This window comes from Falco rusticolus, chromosome 3 (genome assembly GCF_015220075.1).
Source record: "Falco rusticolus isolate bFalRus1 chromosome 3, bFalRus1.pri, whole genome shotgun sequence".
NCBI classification, from domain to species: Eukaryota; Metazoa; Chordata; class Aves; order Falconiformes; family Falconidae; genus Falco; species Falco rusticolus.
The window spans coordinates 117,337,321-117,351,482 of record NC_051189.1 but is presented as its reverse complement, the minus strand read 5'-3'; the positions used below and the strand labels follow the sequence as shown (position 1 = coordinate 117,351,482).

The 14,162-nt window shown below is 58.9% G+C and overlaps 1 protein-coding gene across 1 annotated transcript; it reads right to left on the bottom strand.

Moving 5' to 3' along the window:
- Positions 1-6,228: 6,228 nt before the first annotated feature.
- Positions 6,229-7,428, bottom strand: LOC119144579 (gap junction beta-5 protein-like). Its single transcript, XM_037380079.1, has one exon. The coding sequence runs from the start codon at positions 7,072-7,074 to the stop codon at positions 6,229-6,231; it is 846 nt and encodes a 281-aa protein (XP_037235976.1). The 5' UTR covers positions 7,075-7,428.
- Positions 7,429-14,162: the final 6,734 nt, after the last annotated feature.

Here is a 14,162-nt window from a genome sequence, read left to right as displayed (position 1 = left end):
GAGATGTCCCGGGGCTGTGGGGAAGGATCAGAGCTTGGAGCACTGCCTGGAGCCCATGGGGCTGCCTGGGAGCCCTTCCCTGGCCAGGGCCACCCCGCAGCAAGCCGCGAACCCACCACCACGCTCCCACGCTGCTGGCCCGGGGTCGCACCAAGAAGCGCAGCTGAGCTGAGCTGGGGTCCCGTGCCAGCGTGTGCCAAGTGCCAGGGCAGCACCTCTGCCCGCGCTCACACACCTGCGCTCACTGCCCCGTCCAAAACCAGATCCTTCTTCCCGGGCAAACCCCCGGCAGCGAGCCAGGGTGGGGAGAAATCGCAGCGCTCCCACCCAGCCCTTCGCTTTAAAACGGGGAGAGGGGAGCTGCTGCTTTCCTCTCCTCAGCCAAAAGCTTGCGCTGATGGCTGCTGCCCGGAGCCCTTGCACGCCCCCAGGGCCCGTGCCCCCTCACCAGCCTGCCAAGTCACCCATGTCTCCAGCCCCGGTGCCCTGCCGGCGATGCCACCCAGCACCCACCTGCCTCCCAGTGCCAGCTCCAGCCATGGACCCCTGGTGGGGTGGGAAGGGGACGTGAGCTCTGTGCCGAGCTGGTGCCAGGCTGGCACCGTGGGAGCCCCGCAGCCCGGCTGGCGCTGGCGGGCAGCCAGGCGGAGCAGGGGCAACGCTCCAGGTGTGCTCGGCTCTGCCTGCAGTGCCGGTTTGCCTCCTGCGAAGCCCAGCACCCTCACCAGCCCCCAGCGTGCCAGCCCGCTGCGTCACCACCGGGTCCTGCCCCGCGTGGGTGCAGGGTGCTGGGCACGAAAGCGCCTGGCTCCTGCCTGGGGTAAACGCAGCAGAGCGGGGCTGTGCGCTTTCTCGGGGAGGGCTCAGCCTCTCTCGGCCCCCAGGGAGGGTGGTGGGACAGAGGAGCAGGGCCTGGGATGGCCTTTCCTGCTCCTTGGGATGCCGTGCTGTGCCATCCCCCTCCATCCCTCCCCGGGGTGCGCAGCCCCATGGGCCAGGGACCCCAGCACTGCCTGTGGGGTCCTGACATAGCACTGCACGGTGTCGGGGTCCCCACCTCTGGCCACCGTAGGCACAGGCACCCCAGCCAGCGCACAGCTCTCACCTGCACCCCGTTAGCACTGTGGGGTCTGTCCCCCCACAACCTGGCGGTCCCCAACAGCCCTGTGAGCACCCTGCGCCGCTGCCTGGCGCGCTGGAGGTACCTGCCCAGCCGGTAAAGGGTCAGAGAGAGGTGGCCGGATCCGGACAGCTTTCCGTGTAGGGAAGCTCTTTCCCAGCTGTGTCTCTGCAGCTCTCCTGCGTGCCCAGGTTTTTGTCTGCAGCGCTGAGTGTGTGTGTGTGGGGAGGGGAAAGGTAGTTTGTTCTGTTCCCAGTAACTGGGTGAGTCTAGCAAACAGCTCCTGTAGAGGTTCTTGTCTGCGTACATGCACACACACGCTTGGGTTGAACAATAAAGGCGGGTCAAATCCTGCAATGAGATCAACGGAGCCGGATTCCTCTGCAAGCAGCAGCAGCGGCTCCTGCCAGGTGATGCTCCGTCCCCCGCATGGGTGGCACTGCAAACCCAGCAGAAACCCCAGGCAAGACCAGGGCAGACGGGGCTCACATCAACTGTTGCTAAGAATCACAAATTACGCAATTGTAACACACTTTTTAGAATTATTTTGCCTTAGTAATAGTTTTGCAACAGCTTATCAGTGTCCCCAACCTACAGCAACGTGCAGCCACCGCCCTGCCAGTGTCGGGGCATCCCGAGTGAGACCTTTCCCACAGAATGGCAGGGTCCGCACCCAGCAGGACCCTGCCCTGCTCCAGTCGCATCCCGATAGGACCTGGGATGTGTCCCTAAGAGGGACGTCCCTCTCCCCAGGGTGGCTCCCAGGAGGCTGGGTCATCCCCCCCGCCCCCGGCCTGGGCAGCGGGGTGCCCTGCTCAGCCTCCCCATGTGGAGCAGCCCCATTTCAGCGTGGCCCGGGCTGTCCCGAGGCTTTCCCAGCATCACACCACTGTTTTCCCAGCTGCTCCCTGGCCTGTGGAGCCCCACGCGGCACCTCGCTGGGGTCACGCCTCCCACAGGGACATGTTTGAGGAGCCCCACCGGGTTCTTGATGCTCTGAGAGGTTTGTTCCCTGCACTCGGGGCACTCAAGGAGCCACTCACCCAGCAGCTTTTTGGCTGCAGGAGGTCAAATAAAGCGTGTGGGGGTTTGTCAGACTGGAGACACTGAGACCACAGGAGTGGAGCCCACGAGACCCAAAGCAAACCCTGGCGGGAGCCTGGGGGTGCGGAGCAGGGTGAGCCCGAGGAGGAGTCCCTCACCCCGGACCGAGCAAAGCTGTGGAGCAGCTGGGAGCCCCCCCTCACCCAGGAGCTGGTCCTATCGGCAGGATCAGGAATTTGAGCTATGTTGTTGCAGAGAGCCAGAGCTCCGCCAGGAATCTGGGGGCTGTGGCCTTCGAGATGACAAACCCAGGAGAGAGGGAAGATGGCAAGTCTGATTTCTTGAGACCACCGGTGGGTCTGGTTTCTTGAGAAGGCAGCAGCTCCCTGCCCCACGGTAAAACCCGGCAAGGGGCAGGTGAAGAGTGGGGTCAGATCCCCCCAGCAGCCTCTCCCCTGCAATTTTAGAATTTCAGGAGAGGCAACAAAGTTCAGAGAGGCAGAAGTTTTCCCCTAAGGCAGTTGGGTGGGGAATGGAAACACCCCCATGTTTTGCAGCACTGAGCTGGGTATTTGGGTGTCCCAGCAAGTGACAAATCCCTGTGCCCCCTCCACCATCCCTCTGATCCGGCACAGGGACAGGGACAAGGCACCAGGATGCTTTGGTAGCTTTCAGCACTGGGGACACCTTGGAGGAGGTTTGGGTGCGTGCCTGGAGTATGTCACCCTGCTCCGACTCGGTGGGGTGATGGGTGAAAGGCTTCAGTGCCAGACGTGAACACTAAAAACACCCAGCGACTGCCAGTGCCCCGACTTTGGGTCCTCCATAAAGGAAAAATCCAAGCAGAGGAGCAGGCGGCTGCCAAACCAGGAGGAAAACCTCGAAGTCTCTTTAAAAGCATCTTAAACGGGGCATCGCAGGAGACAGCACTCAGCCACCCACCAGGGTTGGGACCCAGCCCTGACTTTTATCTCCAGCTCCCTGTCTGCCAGCAGCATCCCAGCCATCCCGCTCCAGGGCCATGTCCCTGGGGACAAGGCCTCCCCCGCAAGTGCTGGGGCGCAGGAGTCACGGGAGCCTGGGAGCCAGCAGCTGCTCACGCCGGCACGCTGGATGTAAATCAGAGAATTTCTCTTCAATTCCCAGCAAAGAGGCAGTTTTCAGGCAGGGAAGAAAGAAGCTTCCTCTGGGGAGGGCAGGCTACCCCGGACCCATGCCGCTGCACACACGAGCCCCTCCACATCCCTGGCTGGGCTGCAGTTAGTGATGCTTTTGTTTTAAATCCCTGCTCTCCAAAATTCAGGGGGGCCTTCTGGGCACCCCACAAGCAAATACAACCCCCTGTATGATGATGCAAAGTCTGAAGAATATTTAGCTTTTATGGTGACATCCCCCAGTTGATTTGTTTTACCTCCAGCACCGATCCTGCCTCTCAACCCAGCGCTCTGCATCCCAGGAGGTGGCACAGCCCCCAGCCCCTGGCTTCTGCAGCACCAGCCGGGGCAACCTCAGGTCCCCTTGGTGTGGAGCACAGAAACACATCAGAAAGCAGCAGCCAAACACTCCCGTTTGTCCGGCCAGCCACCGCTGATCCCAAGCCTGGATGGTGCAAGACGCCTGGAGCTTTGCGGAGCGGCTGCAACGCTTGCTCCGAGCGAGATAAAGCAGCGCAACAACAAACGGCATCAACAAACTGGATCGTCGGGTCTCTCGCAATGGGCAGCAGCTCCGGCTGCTGCTTTGATGTTGGGAACCGGGGCAGGCGGGCAGGGTGGTTGTTCTGGGTCTCATCCCTGCCACGATTAGGGCTTGCAGCTGGGGAACACCTCGTGATTTTGTTAATCGAGGACAGCCTTGATCAAGAGCTGCCAACCTTGGTTGAAAACAAACAGCCCAGCCCTAGGTCTTTAAATCAGAGGCAATGGCTGGCACACAAAGAACAACTTGTATCCTCTGATGTTAAAGGCTTCGGTAAAGAAAATTTTCAGGTGAACGATGCAGCAAGCAGAGCAACGAGAGCGGGCAGAAGGAAGGCAGAGATCAGCACAGCTTCACTTAAAAAGCGATGGAAGAAATCTACCCGTATTTCACCACCTGCCTCTCTTACCCTAAAGATCTCCAAACTCACCGGTGCCAGTGCAAGGAGCTGCTGTAAGTCCAGAGGGTCCCGGCCAGTGGCAAGGATCCCCCCAGGGCTCCTCCACCATCCCTACCCTCGTGGGTGGCCAGTCTGGTCCCTGCCCTCCCGTCCGGCCATACTGCAGCCCTGCCTGCCCACAGCATCCCCCCGGCTGTAGCGGTCCCTCTGCCTCCCTCTTCAGCGCATCCAGGCTGGCCCCTTGCTCCAGGGTGGGCTGTGGGAAGGGGCTCAGCTTTGCCTAACAAGGGTCTCAGGTGGGAGCTTGTGCATTGGGTCAGGCGTGCTGCAAAGCGGTGGTAGCCACCGAGAACGGCCCCGGCCCGAAAGGACACGGTGACAGCATCCCCCGCCCCGTGCCGCTTCCTTTGCAGCAGAGACAGCGAGAGCTGGGGCTGTCGATGCTCATGGAAAAAATAATAATCGCACCCTCTAAATAAAGCGAAACCAGTAACAGATCGAGCTGCATGTTCAATGCTAATGTTACTTACGAGTGCATTTGCCATGAAATTATTGTTAATTATTCATCCCAGCTAATGCTCAGTTACTGTTGATGGCCTTAGAAATTGCAGTACCGCCTGAGTCATGGCAGAGCGCGACATATTACAGCAATAAACGAGATCATATTCTGCCATTTAATGTTATTGTTTAATCAATGGTTAGGGTGTTTTTCCTCTCCTTTATTCGGCTGTTTTGCTCGGGTGTTTTTCTCTGGCCAGGCAGGAAGAGCCAGCAGCCCACAATGGGCTCTGCCTGCCCAGCTGGATCCTCACCCCTGCACTTTGCCACGGTGGCTGCCACACCAAGCACATGCTCTTGTCCCCACTCTGCTAATGAATGTCATTAATGACGAACCTATCAGTCTGAAATGGCCCTGACACCCATGGTCTGGCTTACGCAGGGTGAGGGATAGGGAGAGGGGCTGCCCAGGGGGGTGCAGGGTGCCTGTCCTGGCTGGCCCCTTTCCCCCACCACCCCCACCACCTCTGAGCTGGTTTGAAAACTTGTGACATGTTTAAATTGCTCCCTGTCTCTGTCAGCCCACGGCCACAAAGGGCTGAGCCACCTGTGGGTCCCTGGGGATGTTGACGCCTTTGGGTGTGCCTGCCTGTGCCCAGCAGCCCATCTTAAATCAAGAATGTATTTTTTTTTAAAGCCTGGGATTACAGGAAGATAATTAAGGTGTCCTCCTTGCTCACCTGCATCCAGTACTTGGATGAGCAAGAGTTTTGCCGTTGGCTTGCTGGGTGCAAGGGCCAACACTTCCCCAGGCAGTGCAGCCCTCGTACAACCCCATACACCCCCAAAACCACCTGCCCAGCCTTGGTGCTCCCCCTCTCTGGCCAAAGCCATTGCTCATGTCCAGTTCCAGGGGCTGCTCCAATTTTCGGTGGCTTTTCTCCAGCAGACCTAAGTCTGCAGCCAGTGGTTTGTCACCGTGGCTGGTCCAAACCCAGCCTGGAGCAGCCGGTGGGAGCGATGCCTTCCCAGGGGTGATGCAGCCCTTACTCCCCTCTTGACAGCGCTGTGCCGGAAAAGCAGGAGAACAACCGCTTTGGCCATCACTTCTGAGGTACAGAATTTTTTATTCATTGCAAGGATACCCTCAGGACCAGCTAAGCCAGCCCGGCTGGGAAGGGCTCGACCTCTGGGCACCGCTGCCAGTTCACAGCCACCACAGAGCTGCTTGTCCCTGTGGGCTCTCGGGGACTACACGTGTCCTACAGCACCCAGATTCACCCCAAATTCAGCAGAACGATGTAACAAGCCTTCCTCAGAATGGGACAGGCAGAAAGCCCTGGGGCACAGCCTGACTCCGAAGTGCTGCCACCCCCAGCCTTCCTGCGCCAGGGGATGGAGGAGGAGGAAGAGGAGGAGGGCGAAGGTGCAGGGCAGGTGAGTGACTCCTGCTTTCCCCTGGGCAGCTCTAGGAAAGAGCCTCCTCCTCAGGCAGCGTGCCAGGGATGGAGGCTGTGGGGGGGGCGGAGGCTGTGGGGGGGATGGAGGCTGTGGGGGGTTTGTAGTCCACCCCATGGAAAACCTGCCCCTCCGTGCCTGCAGGCTCGGTGCAGGAGAGCGGGCAGTCCTGGCTGTGCCGACAGCTCTCCGTGCTGCTGGCTCGCAAACACTCGCGGCACCGCTTGCCGATCAGGTAGGTGGCCTCGATGATGCTCAATACGACGCAGATGCAGGCGGTGACCACCATGAAAAGGGTGAAGATGTTCTTCTCGGTGGGCCGGGAGATGAAGCAGTCCACCACGTTGGGGCAGGGGGGCAGCTCACACTTCACCACCCGGGGCAGGGTGTAGTTCCTGTAGAAGCGGTAGAAGATGTAGAGGAAGACCACATCCACGCCGGCCTTGAAGACCAGGCTGAGCAGGTAGGTCCACCACAGTCCTCCCCGCTTCTTGCCAGGGTTGGGGTAGATGCGGTGGCAGTTGTCCCCGCCGGCGGCGCGGTGCCTCTGTTCCTTGGCTTCCCGGTAGGCCACGTGCATGATGACCAGGAGGGATGGACAGGTCACCAGGATGAGCTGCAGGGCCCAGAGGCGGATGTGGGAGACAGGGAAGAAGTGGTCGAAGCAGACGTTGGTGCAGCCCGGCTGCCGCGTGTTGCAGTCAAAGTCCTTGTGGTCATCGCTCCAGACCCGCTCGGCTGCCACCACGTAGACCAGCAGGCGGAAGATGAAGACGAGGGAGAGCCAGATGCGGCCGAAGGCTGTGGAGTACTTGTTGACCCCGCTGAGGAGCCCTTCGAACACCCCCCAGTTCATGGTCCCCCGATGCCCTTAGCTAGCCTGCGAGGAGAGAGAAGACACAGTGACACCAAAGAAGCAGCGAGAGGTCCCCAACAGAGCACCTGTGTGCCCCCACAGCACTGAGCCATGCTGCCCCGGTGGCCCTGGGGACAGTCTCTGGTCTTTGCTCGCATGTGGGGACACGCACTGACATGTGTCCAGCACAGACCTGGTCCGGGTGATGTGTCTCTGCAGAGCACCATCCCCCACGGCTGGGTCATGGGGACCCAGAAAAACGTGCCTGTCCTGCTGCCGCCAAAGCATCCTTCAGCCACCGCCAGCTACGCTCCGCGGCTCAGCCCTCTGCCATCCTGCGCTGCCCGCCTCATCTCTCACCTCGTTGCCCAGGTATTTGTTATTAATTTTCCTTACGTTGCCAGGCCTGGCCCAGGAAGTCAACAAATAGGAGCAGCCAGGGCATGACTCACCCAGCAGCTCTGCGGCTCTACCACTACCACGTCCTCTCCCATCGCTGGAATCTGCTGCCATCGCCTCCACTCTCCCACCCGGGCAGCGTGGGAAGAGCCCTGCACCGACCTGCACCGTGCCCGTGCACTGGGGGAGGCCACGGCAGGCATGGCACGGCATGGCACGGCATGGTGCAGCATGGCACGGCATGGCACGGCATGGTGCAGCATGGCACGGCATGGCGCAGCAAGAAAGTGTGCACACCGGGGAGCAGAGGCAGTGGGCACACTGGCAGGGCTGCACCGCCCGGGGCAAGGCTGAGGTGCTGACCCAGGGCTGGGGGGCTGCAATATTCTCATCAGCCCCTACCAGCCCCAGGACCCTGAGCAGCTGATTTGACCCTGGATTGCATCGTGCCGGATAAACGCACCCCATGCGGTGTGGGGCTGCAGCCGAGCGAGACTCCCGGGGATGTATTTGGCACCGACTCTCTTAAACATTTTACCTGTCAGCAAAACAAGAAGCTTCCCCCTCGCTGGCAGAGCTCTCGGGGATGGATGCATCCCCCAGCTCTGCACAGCCCGGCCCATGCAACGCGCCTGCTGGCAGGGCTGGGGTGGCCGCGCGTGGTCCCCGGGCACCTCGGCAGTCGGTCCCCAGGGACACAAGCAAAGCCCACGTCTCTCCTTCCCTGTGCACACTGCGCCCATCACCCCGGCGTTGGGTCGGGGTCTGCAGCGTGCACCCCGCAGTGGGTGCACCTTCCCCAGCCCCAGCCCCACCTTACCAGGGCAGGGGGTGCAGCAGAGGAATGTTTTCACGCCGCTTACCTGCCGGGCATCCCTGTGCTGAGGCCGATGGTGCTGCCGGTCAGGATTGCATCTCCCAGTGTGACGGGCGCCAGCACCGCGTGAGTCACCCCTGGGCTCCTGGGAGCCAGGAGAAGATTCCCAGGGGGAAGGGACGAGGTTCGAGGCAGATCCCCACGTGTCCCCGTGGGCTGCCAGATTTCCTGGGGCGAAGGGCTGGCTCACCGCGTGCGGGGGCCCGATTCTGCTGCTGTGCTGGGAAGGGCTGCAGCAGCCGCCCCACCCCGGGGGAGGGTGGGTGCTCAGAGCCGTCTGCCCTCCGCTGCTGCAGGGGTGCTGGGGTGCACAGCACCGTCTGGAGTCCTTCCATCCCCTCCTTGTGCCTGCCTGCCCTTGCTTGGACCTGCAGCAGTGACAGTGACGTGGCTGGAGCCCTGGCAGCCCTGCCTCAGGCACCGGGAGCCGCTCAGCCCAGTGCCTCCCTTTATAATCCCTTTTTACTCAAACTTTGCACCATGGCCATAAGTTAAGAGCTTTTTTCCCTCCCCACATTCTGGTGCGTGGGCGGCAGTTGATTATTTCACCAGAAATGAATTAACCACTTTGCCTGTGCTCCCCTCACCTGCAAGCCGGTACAAGCTTCTTCCCCATCACCCCCTCCCTGTCACCAGAGCCCAGGAGCCCTCCCAAGATGAGCCCCCAGCTCAGAGAACCCCCTCCTTGGGCCGGGCCCCTGGCTCACAGCTCTGGGGCACAGCAGGGAGCACAGAGCAGGGGGGCAGGGGTGGGGGGTCAGATGGGTGGGGGTCCATGGGGTGGGTGCTGCTGTGTGGGGTGCAAGAGCTCAGGTACAGATGGAGTCATTTGAGGAGCAAACACATGTTTCATTTGCAATTCTGCTTGTTTGTTTTTTTTTGGTGGGGTTTTTTTTTGGTGTTTTTTTTTTTTTAAATGTAGAGAAACAAATCAAAACAGCTGTAAAGTAAATTACCACTGTTTGTGGATGGCTCCTGGGAAGAGTTCTGCAGTTTGAAATCAAACAAGACCATTTTCATATTTTCATTTTTTTTAACATGCCTGTGCGGTGGCTGTGCTGGGAAAGGTGCTCCGGGGGGCTGCATCCCCCCCAGGCAGGCAGGGAGGGCACAGAGCAGCACCCACCCCACCAGCACCCAGCAGTGGGTGGGGGGGACGTTCTGCCTCAGGCACCCCCAAGCTTGCAGGTGTCTGAAGGGGGTCTCGTGGTGTGCTGCTTTCTGGGTTAAAATCCGCTCTTTTGGGGAGCTGTCAGGAGTGGTGGGCGGTTGATGCTGGCATTGGGCTCCAGGCAGAGCACCCGACGGCCCTCCTGGGAGGGTGTGCACGGCCACTGTGGACCCCCCTCGCCCCCCTGCCCTGCTTTGACGGCAGGATGAGAAGGTGAGTGGCCACGCAGCTTTCCTCCACGTCCTGCTGGTCAGGACTGTCCGGCCAAGGCGAAGCGGGGATCAGCCCCCATCTGCCTGGCAAATACCTGGCTGATGCACAAAACAAATAAACAGAGAGAAAACCAGGGAGAGAGGTGAAGCAAGAGGCAGGAGCTGCTGCCGCCTCTCCCGAGCAGCAGGCAGGGCTGCCAGCGAGCTCCCACAGCCGGAGCCGCCATCCCACCGCTGGCATCTGCTGGAAATTCCAGTTTCCCAGAAGCAGAAAATGGGGGTGCCGAGGGCTGCACCCTCCACCAGCCCAAACCAGCCAGCCCGTGTGAGTCCGCGGGGCTGGGGACGCAGAGGTGTATTAATGGCAGCGCTTTATCTTCCAGGAACAAGCCCCATTAGTACATTTTCACTACAACATGAAATATTAATAACACTTTGCATTTATATAGCGTCATTCATCCAGGAGTCACCAGCCAAGCTCTTGACATGAATCAAACACCACAGCCCGCTCCGGAGGAGGCAGGTAAATGGGGTTATGCCCGTTTTCCTGCTGCACACCCTGAGGCACAGGGCTCCCTCCAGCACACCAGCTCTTTGTGCTGATGCCTGCCACGAGGGAGACCACCAGCGCTCTGCCCACCGTCAGAGGATGCCACCACGCTAAAGCTCATGGGGCCACCTGCCCTGCCTGCGACATCTCCCTCCAGCCCCGAGTTTTGTTATTGTCAGACAGAAGTTGCTGTAGAAAAGCAAAACACTTCCTCGGGCCACTGGCCTGGTGCTTTTTCCTTGAAGGTTTTGGAATTGCAAGAAAAGTTTTTCCACTTTGTAAAATAGTAACAACAACAATATTCAGAGCTTTTTTTTTTTTTTTTTTGTCCTTTTGGCCCCTTCCTTGACAGATTTTGCAGATGTGAAGCACAGCAAACCTTGTGCCTGTCACTTCACAGCTGGAGGCTGTTCTGCTCCCCAGGAAGCCAAGGGCATTGCTGGGTGATATTTCAAAGCATCTCCTGTCCTGCTGCCAGCATCTGCCCGACCCCACAGGGTGATGCATCCCCGCTGGCTCCAGCCCATCTCCAGGCTCAGGTGCCTTTGCTGGGAATGCCAGCAACCAGGCTGGGGCACGCCGGGTGGCCAGCAGCTGTTTGGGGGTTATTGGCTTGGATTAAAAACAATAGAAATAATAGTCAAGGAAGGAAATGTGTTTTACATTTGTGCTGTGAAGAGTGAACTGTCTGGGTCCTCTCTTCAGAAGAGGACCCTACGGGCATGTGGCTGCTCTCCAGGACCATCTGCTGAGCTTCAGCAGCTCCAGGGACTTGCAGGGTCCCAGCAAACCCAGCTCCCAGGCACTGCAATGACCGGGCAGGTCCCAAGGTCTCTGCTTCACTTTCCATCAGGTGAAACCACTGGTGACAGGTTTTCTGCTGAAAAGTTTGCTTTTGTTTAAAAAAAAAAAAAAAGTCCAACTGAGGAAGTTTTGGAGACATAGCCCAAACAGCCATGGGCTGCAGCGGCTCCCCAGCAGCACCGGCTGGTGCTGAGCTGCTGCCTCCTCCAGCTGCTGCAATATTGTGCTGGTGGTGCAGGGAGGGGAGGCGTTCGGTGCAGTCAGGAAACCTGTCAGCCCACAGACAGCTGGGCCCTGACACAACCCGTGGGCTCCTGCGGCGTGAAAGAGCAAGCAGAAAACCAGTGGGCTGTTTTCACCTTATTAAAGAGCCTTATATTTAAGCCCTCCTTCAGATCTGTACCACAGAGTGACGGCAAAGGCTTTTACACACTAACTCGGCAGTAATTGCTTCTGCTGTCAGTGATGTTGCATGCAGATGTTGGTTTGCAGGGCGGAATCCCATTATTGATGCTGGATAAATACAGAAAAATAGGTCCTGGGTGAAGTTACAGAGTGGGTGCTGAGCGGCAGGGAGTCTGCACAGACCAGCCGCCACCACTCACACTACCCAGCACCATTGCTATTCAAAGGAGGCACCTCGTTTGCAGGTAATGAAAAAAACCCCAAACAGATTAATGAAAACTGAACACACAGAGCAGGCTGGACATTGCCTAAACCGCTGGAAAAGTCCAGTGAGCATCCACTGACTGCTCTGTACCTGGGTCAGCCCTGGTGTCCCCATCCCCACCGTGCTGCCAGCTGCTCTCACCCATCCTGGGGCTCACGCCGGGGGTGGTCACCACCTCCCCACGCTGCCAGCACCTTGCGGGACTTGCAAACCCCTACTTTGTTGGCCTCCAGCTCTAGCAGGGGGTGCAAAGGGTGGTGAAAGGTCCTGCTGATGCTGGTGGCTCAGGGACACGTGCCATGGGACCGACCCCCCAGCCCCCCGTCTGCATGGGAAGAGCCAGCACAGCCCCAGTGCCGCAGCCGCGGGCTCAGGAGGGAGAGGGGCACAAGGGTGCAGCCCCCATTTTTAACAGGTCCCACAGGGCCCTGGGTGTGTGTGTGTGTCTCACCCAAAGCGCTTCACGCAACACTGCTGGGGAAGGAGGGAGGATGCAATTACAGGAGGATGGTGAGAAGGTGGCTCTGCTAACGAGGCCGACAGCAATTAAACCACCCTGCTGGCACAGCAGTGGGTGAGGGCAGCGTGCTAATGAGGAGGGGGCTGCGGCACCCTCCTGGCGAAGGCATCTGGATCCAGCGTCACTGAAGAGATGCTGTGCAGGGGCTGCGGGGCTGCCGTGGGTACTGCCGGGCGCGGGCAGCTGCAGCTCAAAGCAGCCACGTGCCGCACCCCACGGTGCCCACCACAGGGATGCTGAAAGGACCTTTTTGCTGCCTCATGGCAGCATCAACCCCAAGCTGCCCTAAGAGCTGCTGATATTAATGCTTCCCTTGGCACAGGCTTCTTTCACGTGGCCAGGACGGTGGTTTGCAGATATGCTGGGTCTGTTTAGAAGCTCTCCCACAGCAAACCTGCATTCAAGGACCGTCTGGATGAGAGCAGGCAAACCCCCACAGCCCAGCCCGGCAGTGGCGATCTGACATGGCCAGAACCCATTAATCTGCTAACATTTACAAGTGAGACTGCAGGGAGTAACCTCATTTCTAGGGAGAGCTTAATTAATCATGGAATCAAATTGACTCGATGAGATGGTTTGCTAGCGAGGAGATAAAGTCACATGGGCAGCGGTGGCTGAGGATGGGGACGAGCCGCCCACTCACCAGGGACCTGGCATGGCAGGTGATAGTGGGGAGCAGAGAAGGGGACAGGGGGACGGGGCATGCCTGTCCTGCAAATCCTTTCTCTCTGCCGGGAAGCAAACGAGCGGGGCACGGAGGGGAGATGCTTTGCCCCTAAGAGGGCAGAAAGAAGAGCGTTCCCAGTCTGCAGACCTTGCCCCTGCAGCGATGGCAAGGGGAGAATCTGGAGGACAAGCTGGAGGGGACCACGGGGAGTCACACAGTCCTAAAGCCCAGGCAGGGAGGTGTTGGGGTCCTGGGATGCTCTCAGAGTGGAAGCAGAATCCAACCCAGCCCTGGCTGACTGCCACGGAGGGGCCCGGTTCTGCCTGTATTGGGTCATTTGGCCAAATAATCATCGTGCAAATGACATCTTTGCTCTTGCTGCTGACCTTGGCGGCATTCAAATGGGCGACCCGCAGGTCAAAGTCTTTATATCCTATTACCAGTCTCCTGAGTCATGCCTGTCCCCTGGTAAGTTATATTATTTTGAAATGGCAGCTAAATGGGAAAGAGGTCATGCTCCCAATACGGCGACAATAGGACATGACAGCACTTTTCTGAGTGATTAAGCCTCAGGTGATGTCAGGGCTACAAGACAAGTGGCTGAAGGCTGAAAGAGTTTAATCACCCTGGACATGTCATTGCGGCCTGTGCTCCATCCTGCCGGGGTAGGCTTTTAGTGTGAAATGAGAGCAACAGAAAAAATAACCCAGCCCAACCCGTGCACCCACCAGTTAGCTATCCATGCTGCAGGTACCGCTGTTAATAATCAGCCCGAGCAGCCCGTTGGCCCTCAAAGATCATTCTGCAATAAATAAGCTCTGATGTCTTAAAATAACTGTCTGGGGCCGGCAGAGCAGACACTAGATGGCATTGGGAGAACGCACCACGCGGTGCGGCCGCCTTCCCTGGAACAGTCTGGCAAAGCAGAGCAGAAAATTCAGGATGACGGAGCAGAAAATGTCTCTGCTGGGGAGAGGCTGCAGCTCGTCCTCATCCTCACACCAGCCTTGTGATGGGGCGGTTGTGTGACCTTTGGCTTCCCAGGGGTGAGTGCAGCGGTGTGGCTGAGCTCACGGAGCTTAGCCTCTTTGCTGAGCTAATAAAACAGTTCCTTAGTTTCTCCCAACATTATTTTTTTTTTTTCCTCCCAATGATGAGCTGGGGCCTGGAGCCCACACGGCCGCTCGCTGTTCCTTGGAGCCCAGCTGCTCCCAGTGG

Excerpts from the sequence above, each read along its gene's own strand:
- LOC119144579 (XM_037380079.1), bottom strand. The coding sequence starts at position 7,074 with ATGAACTGGGGGGTGTTCGAAGGGCTCCTCAGCGGGGTCAACAAGTAC.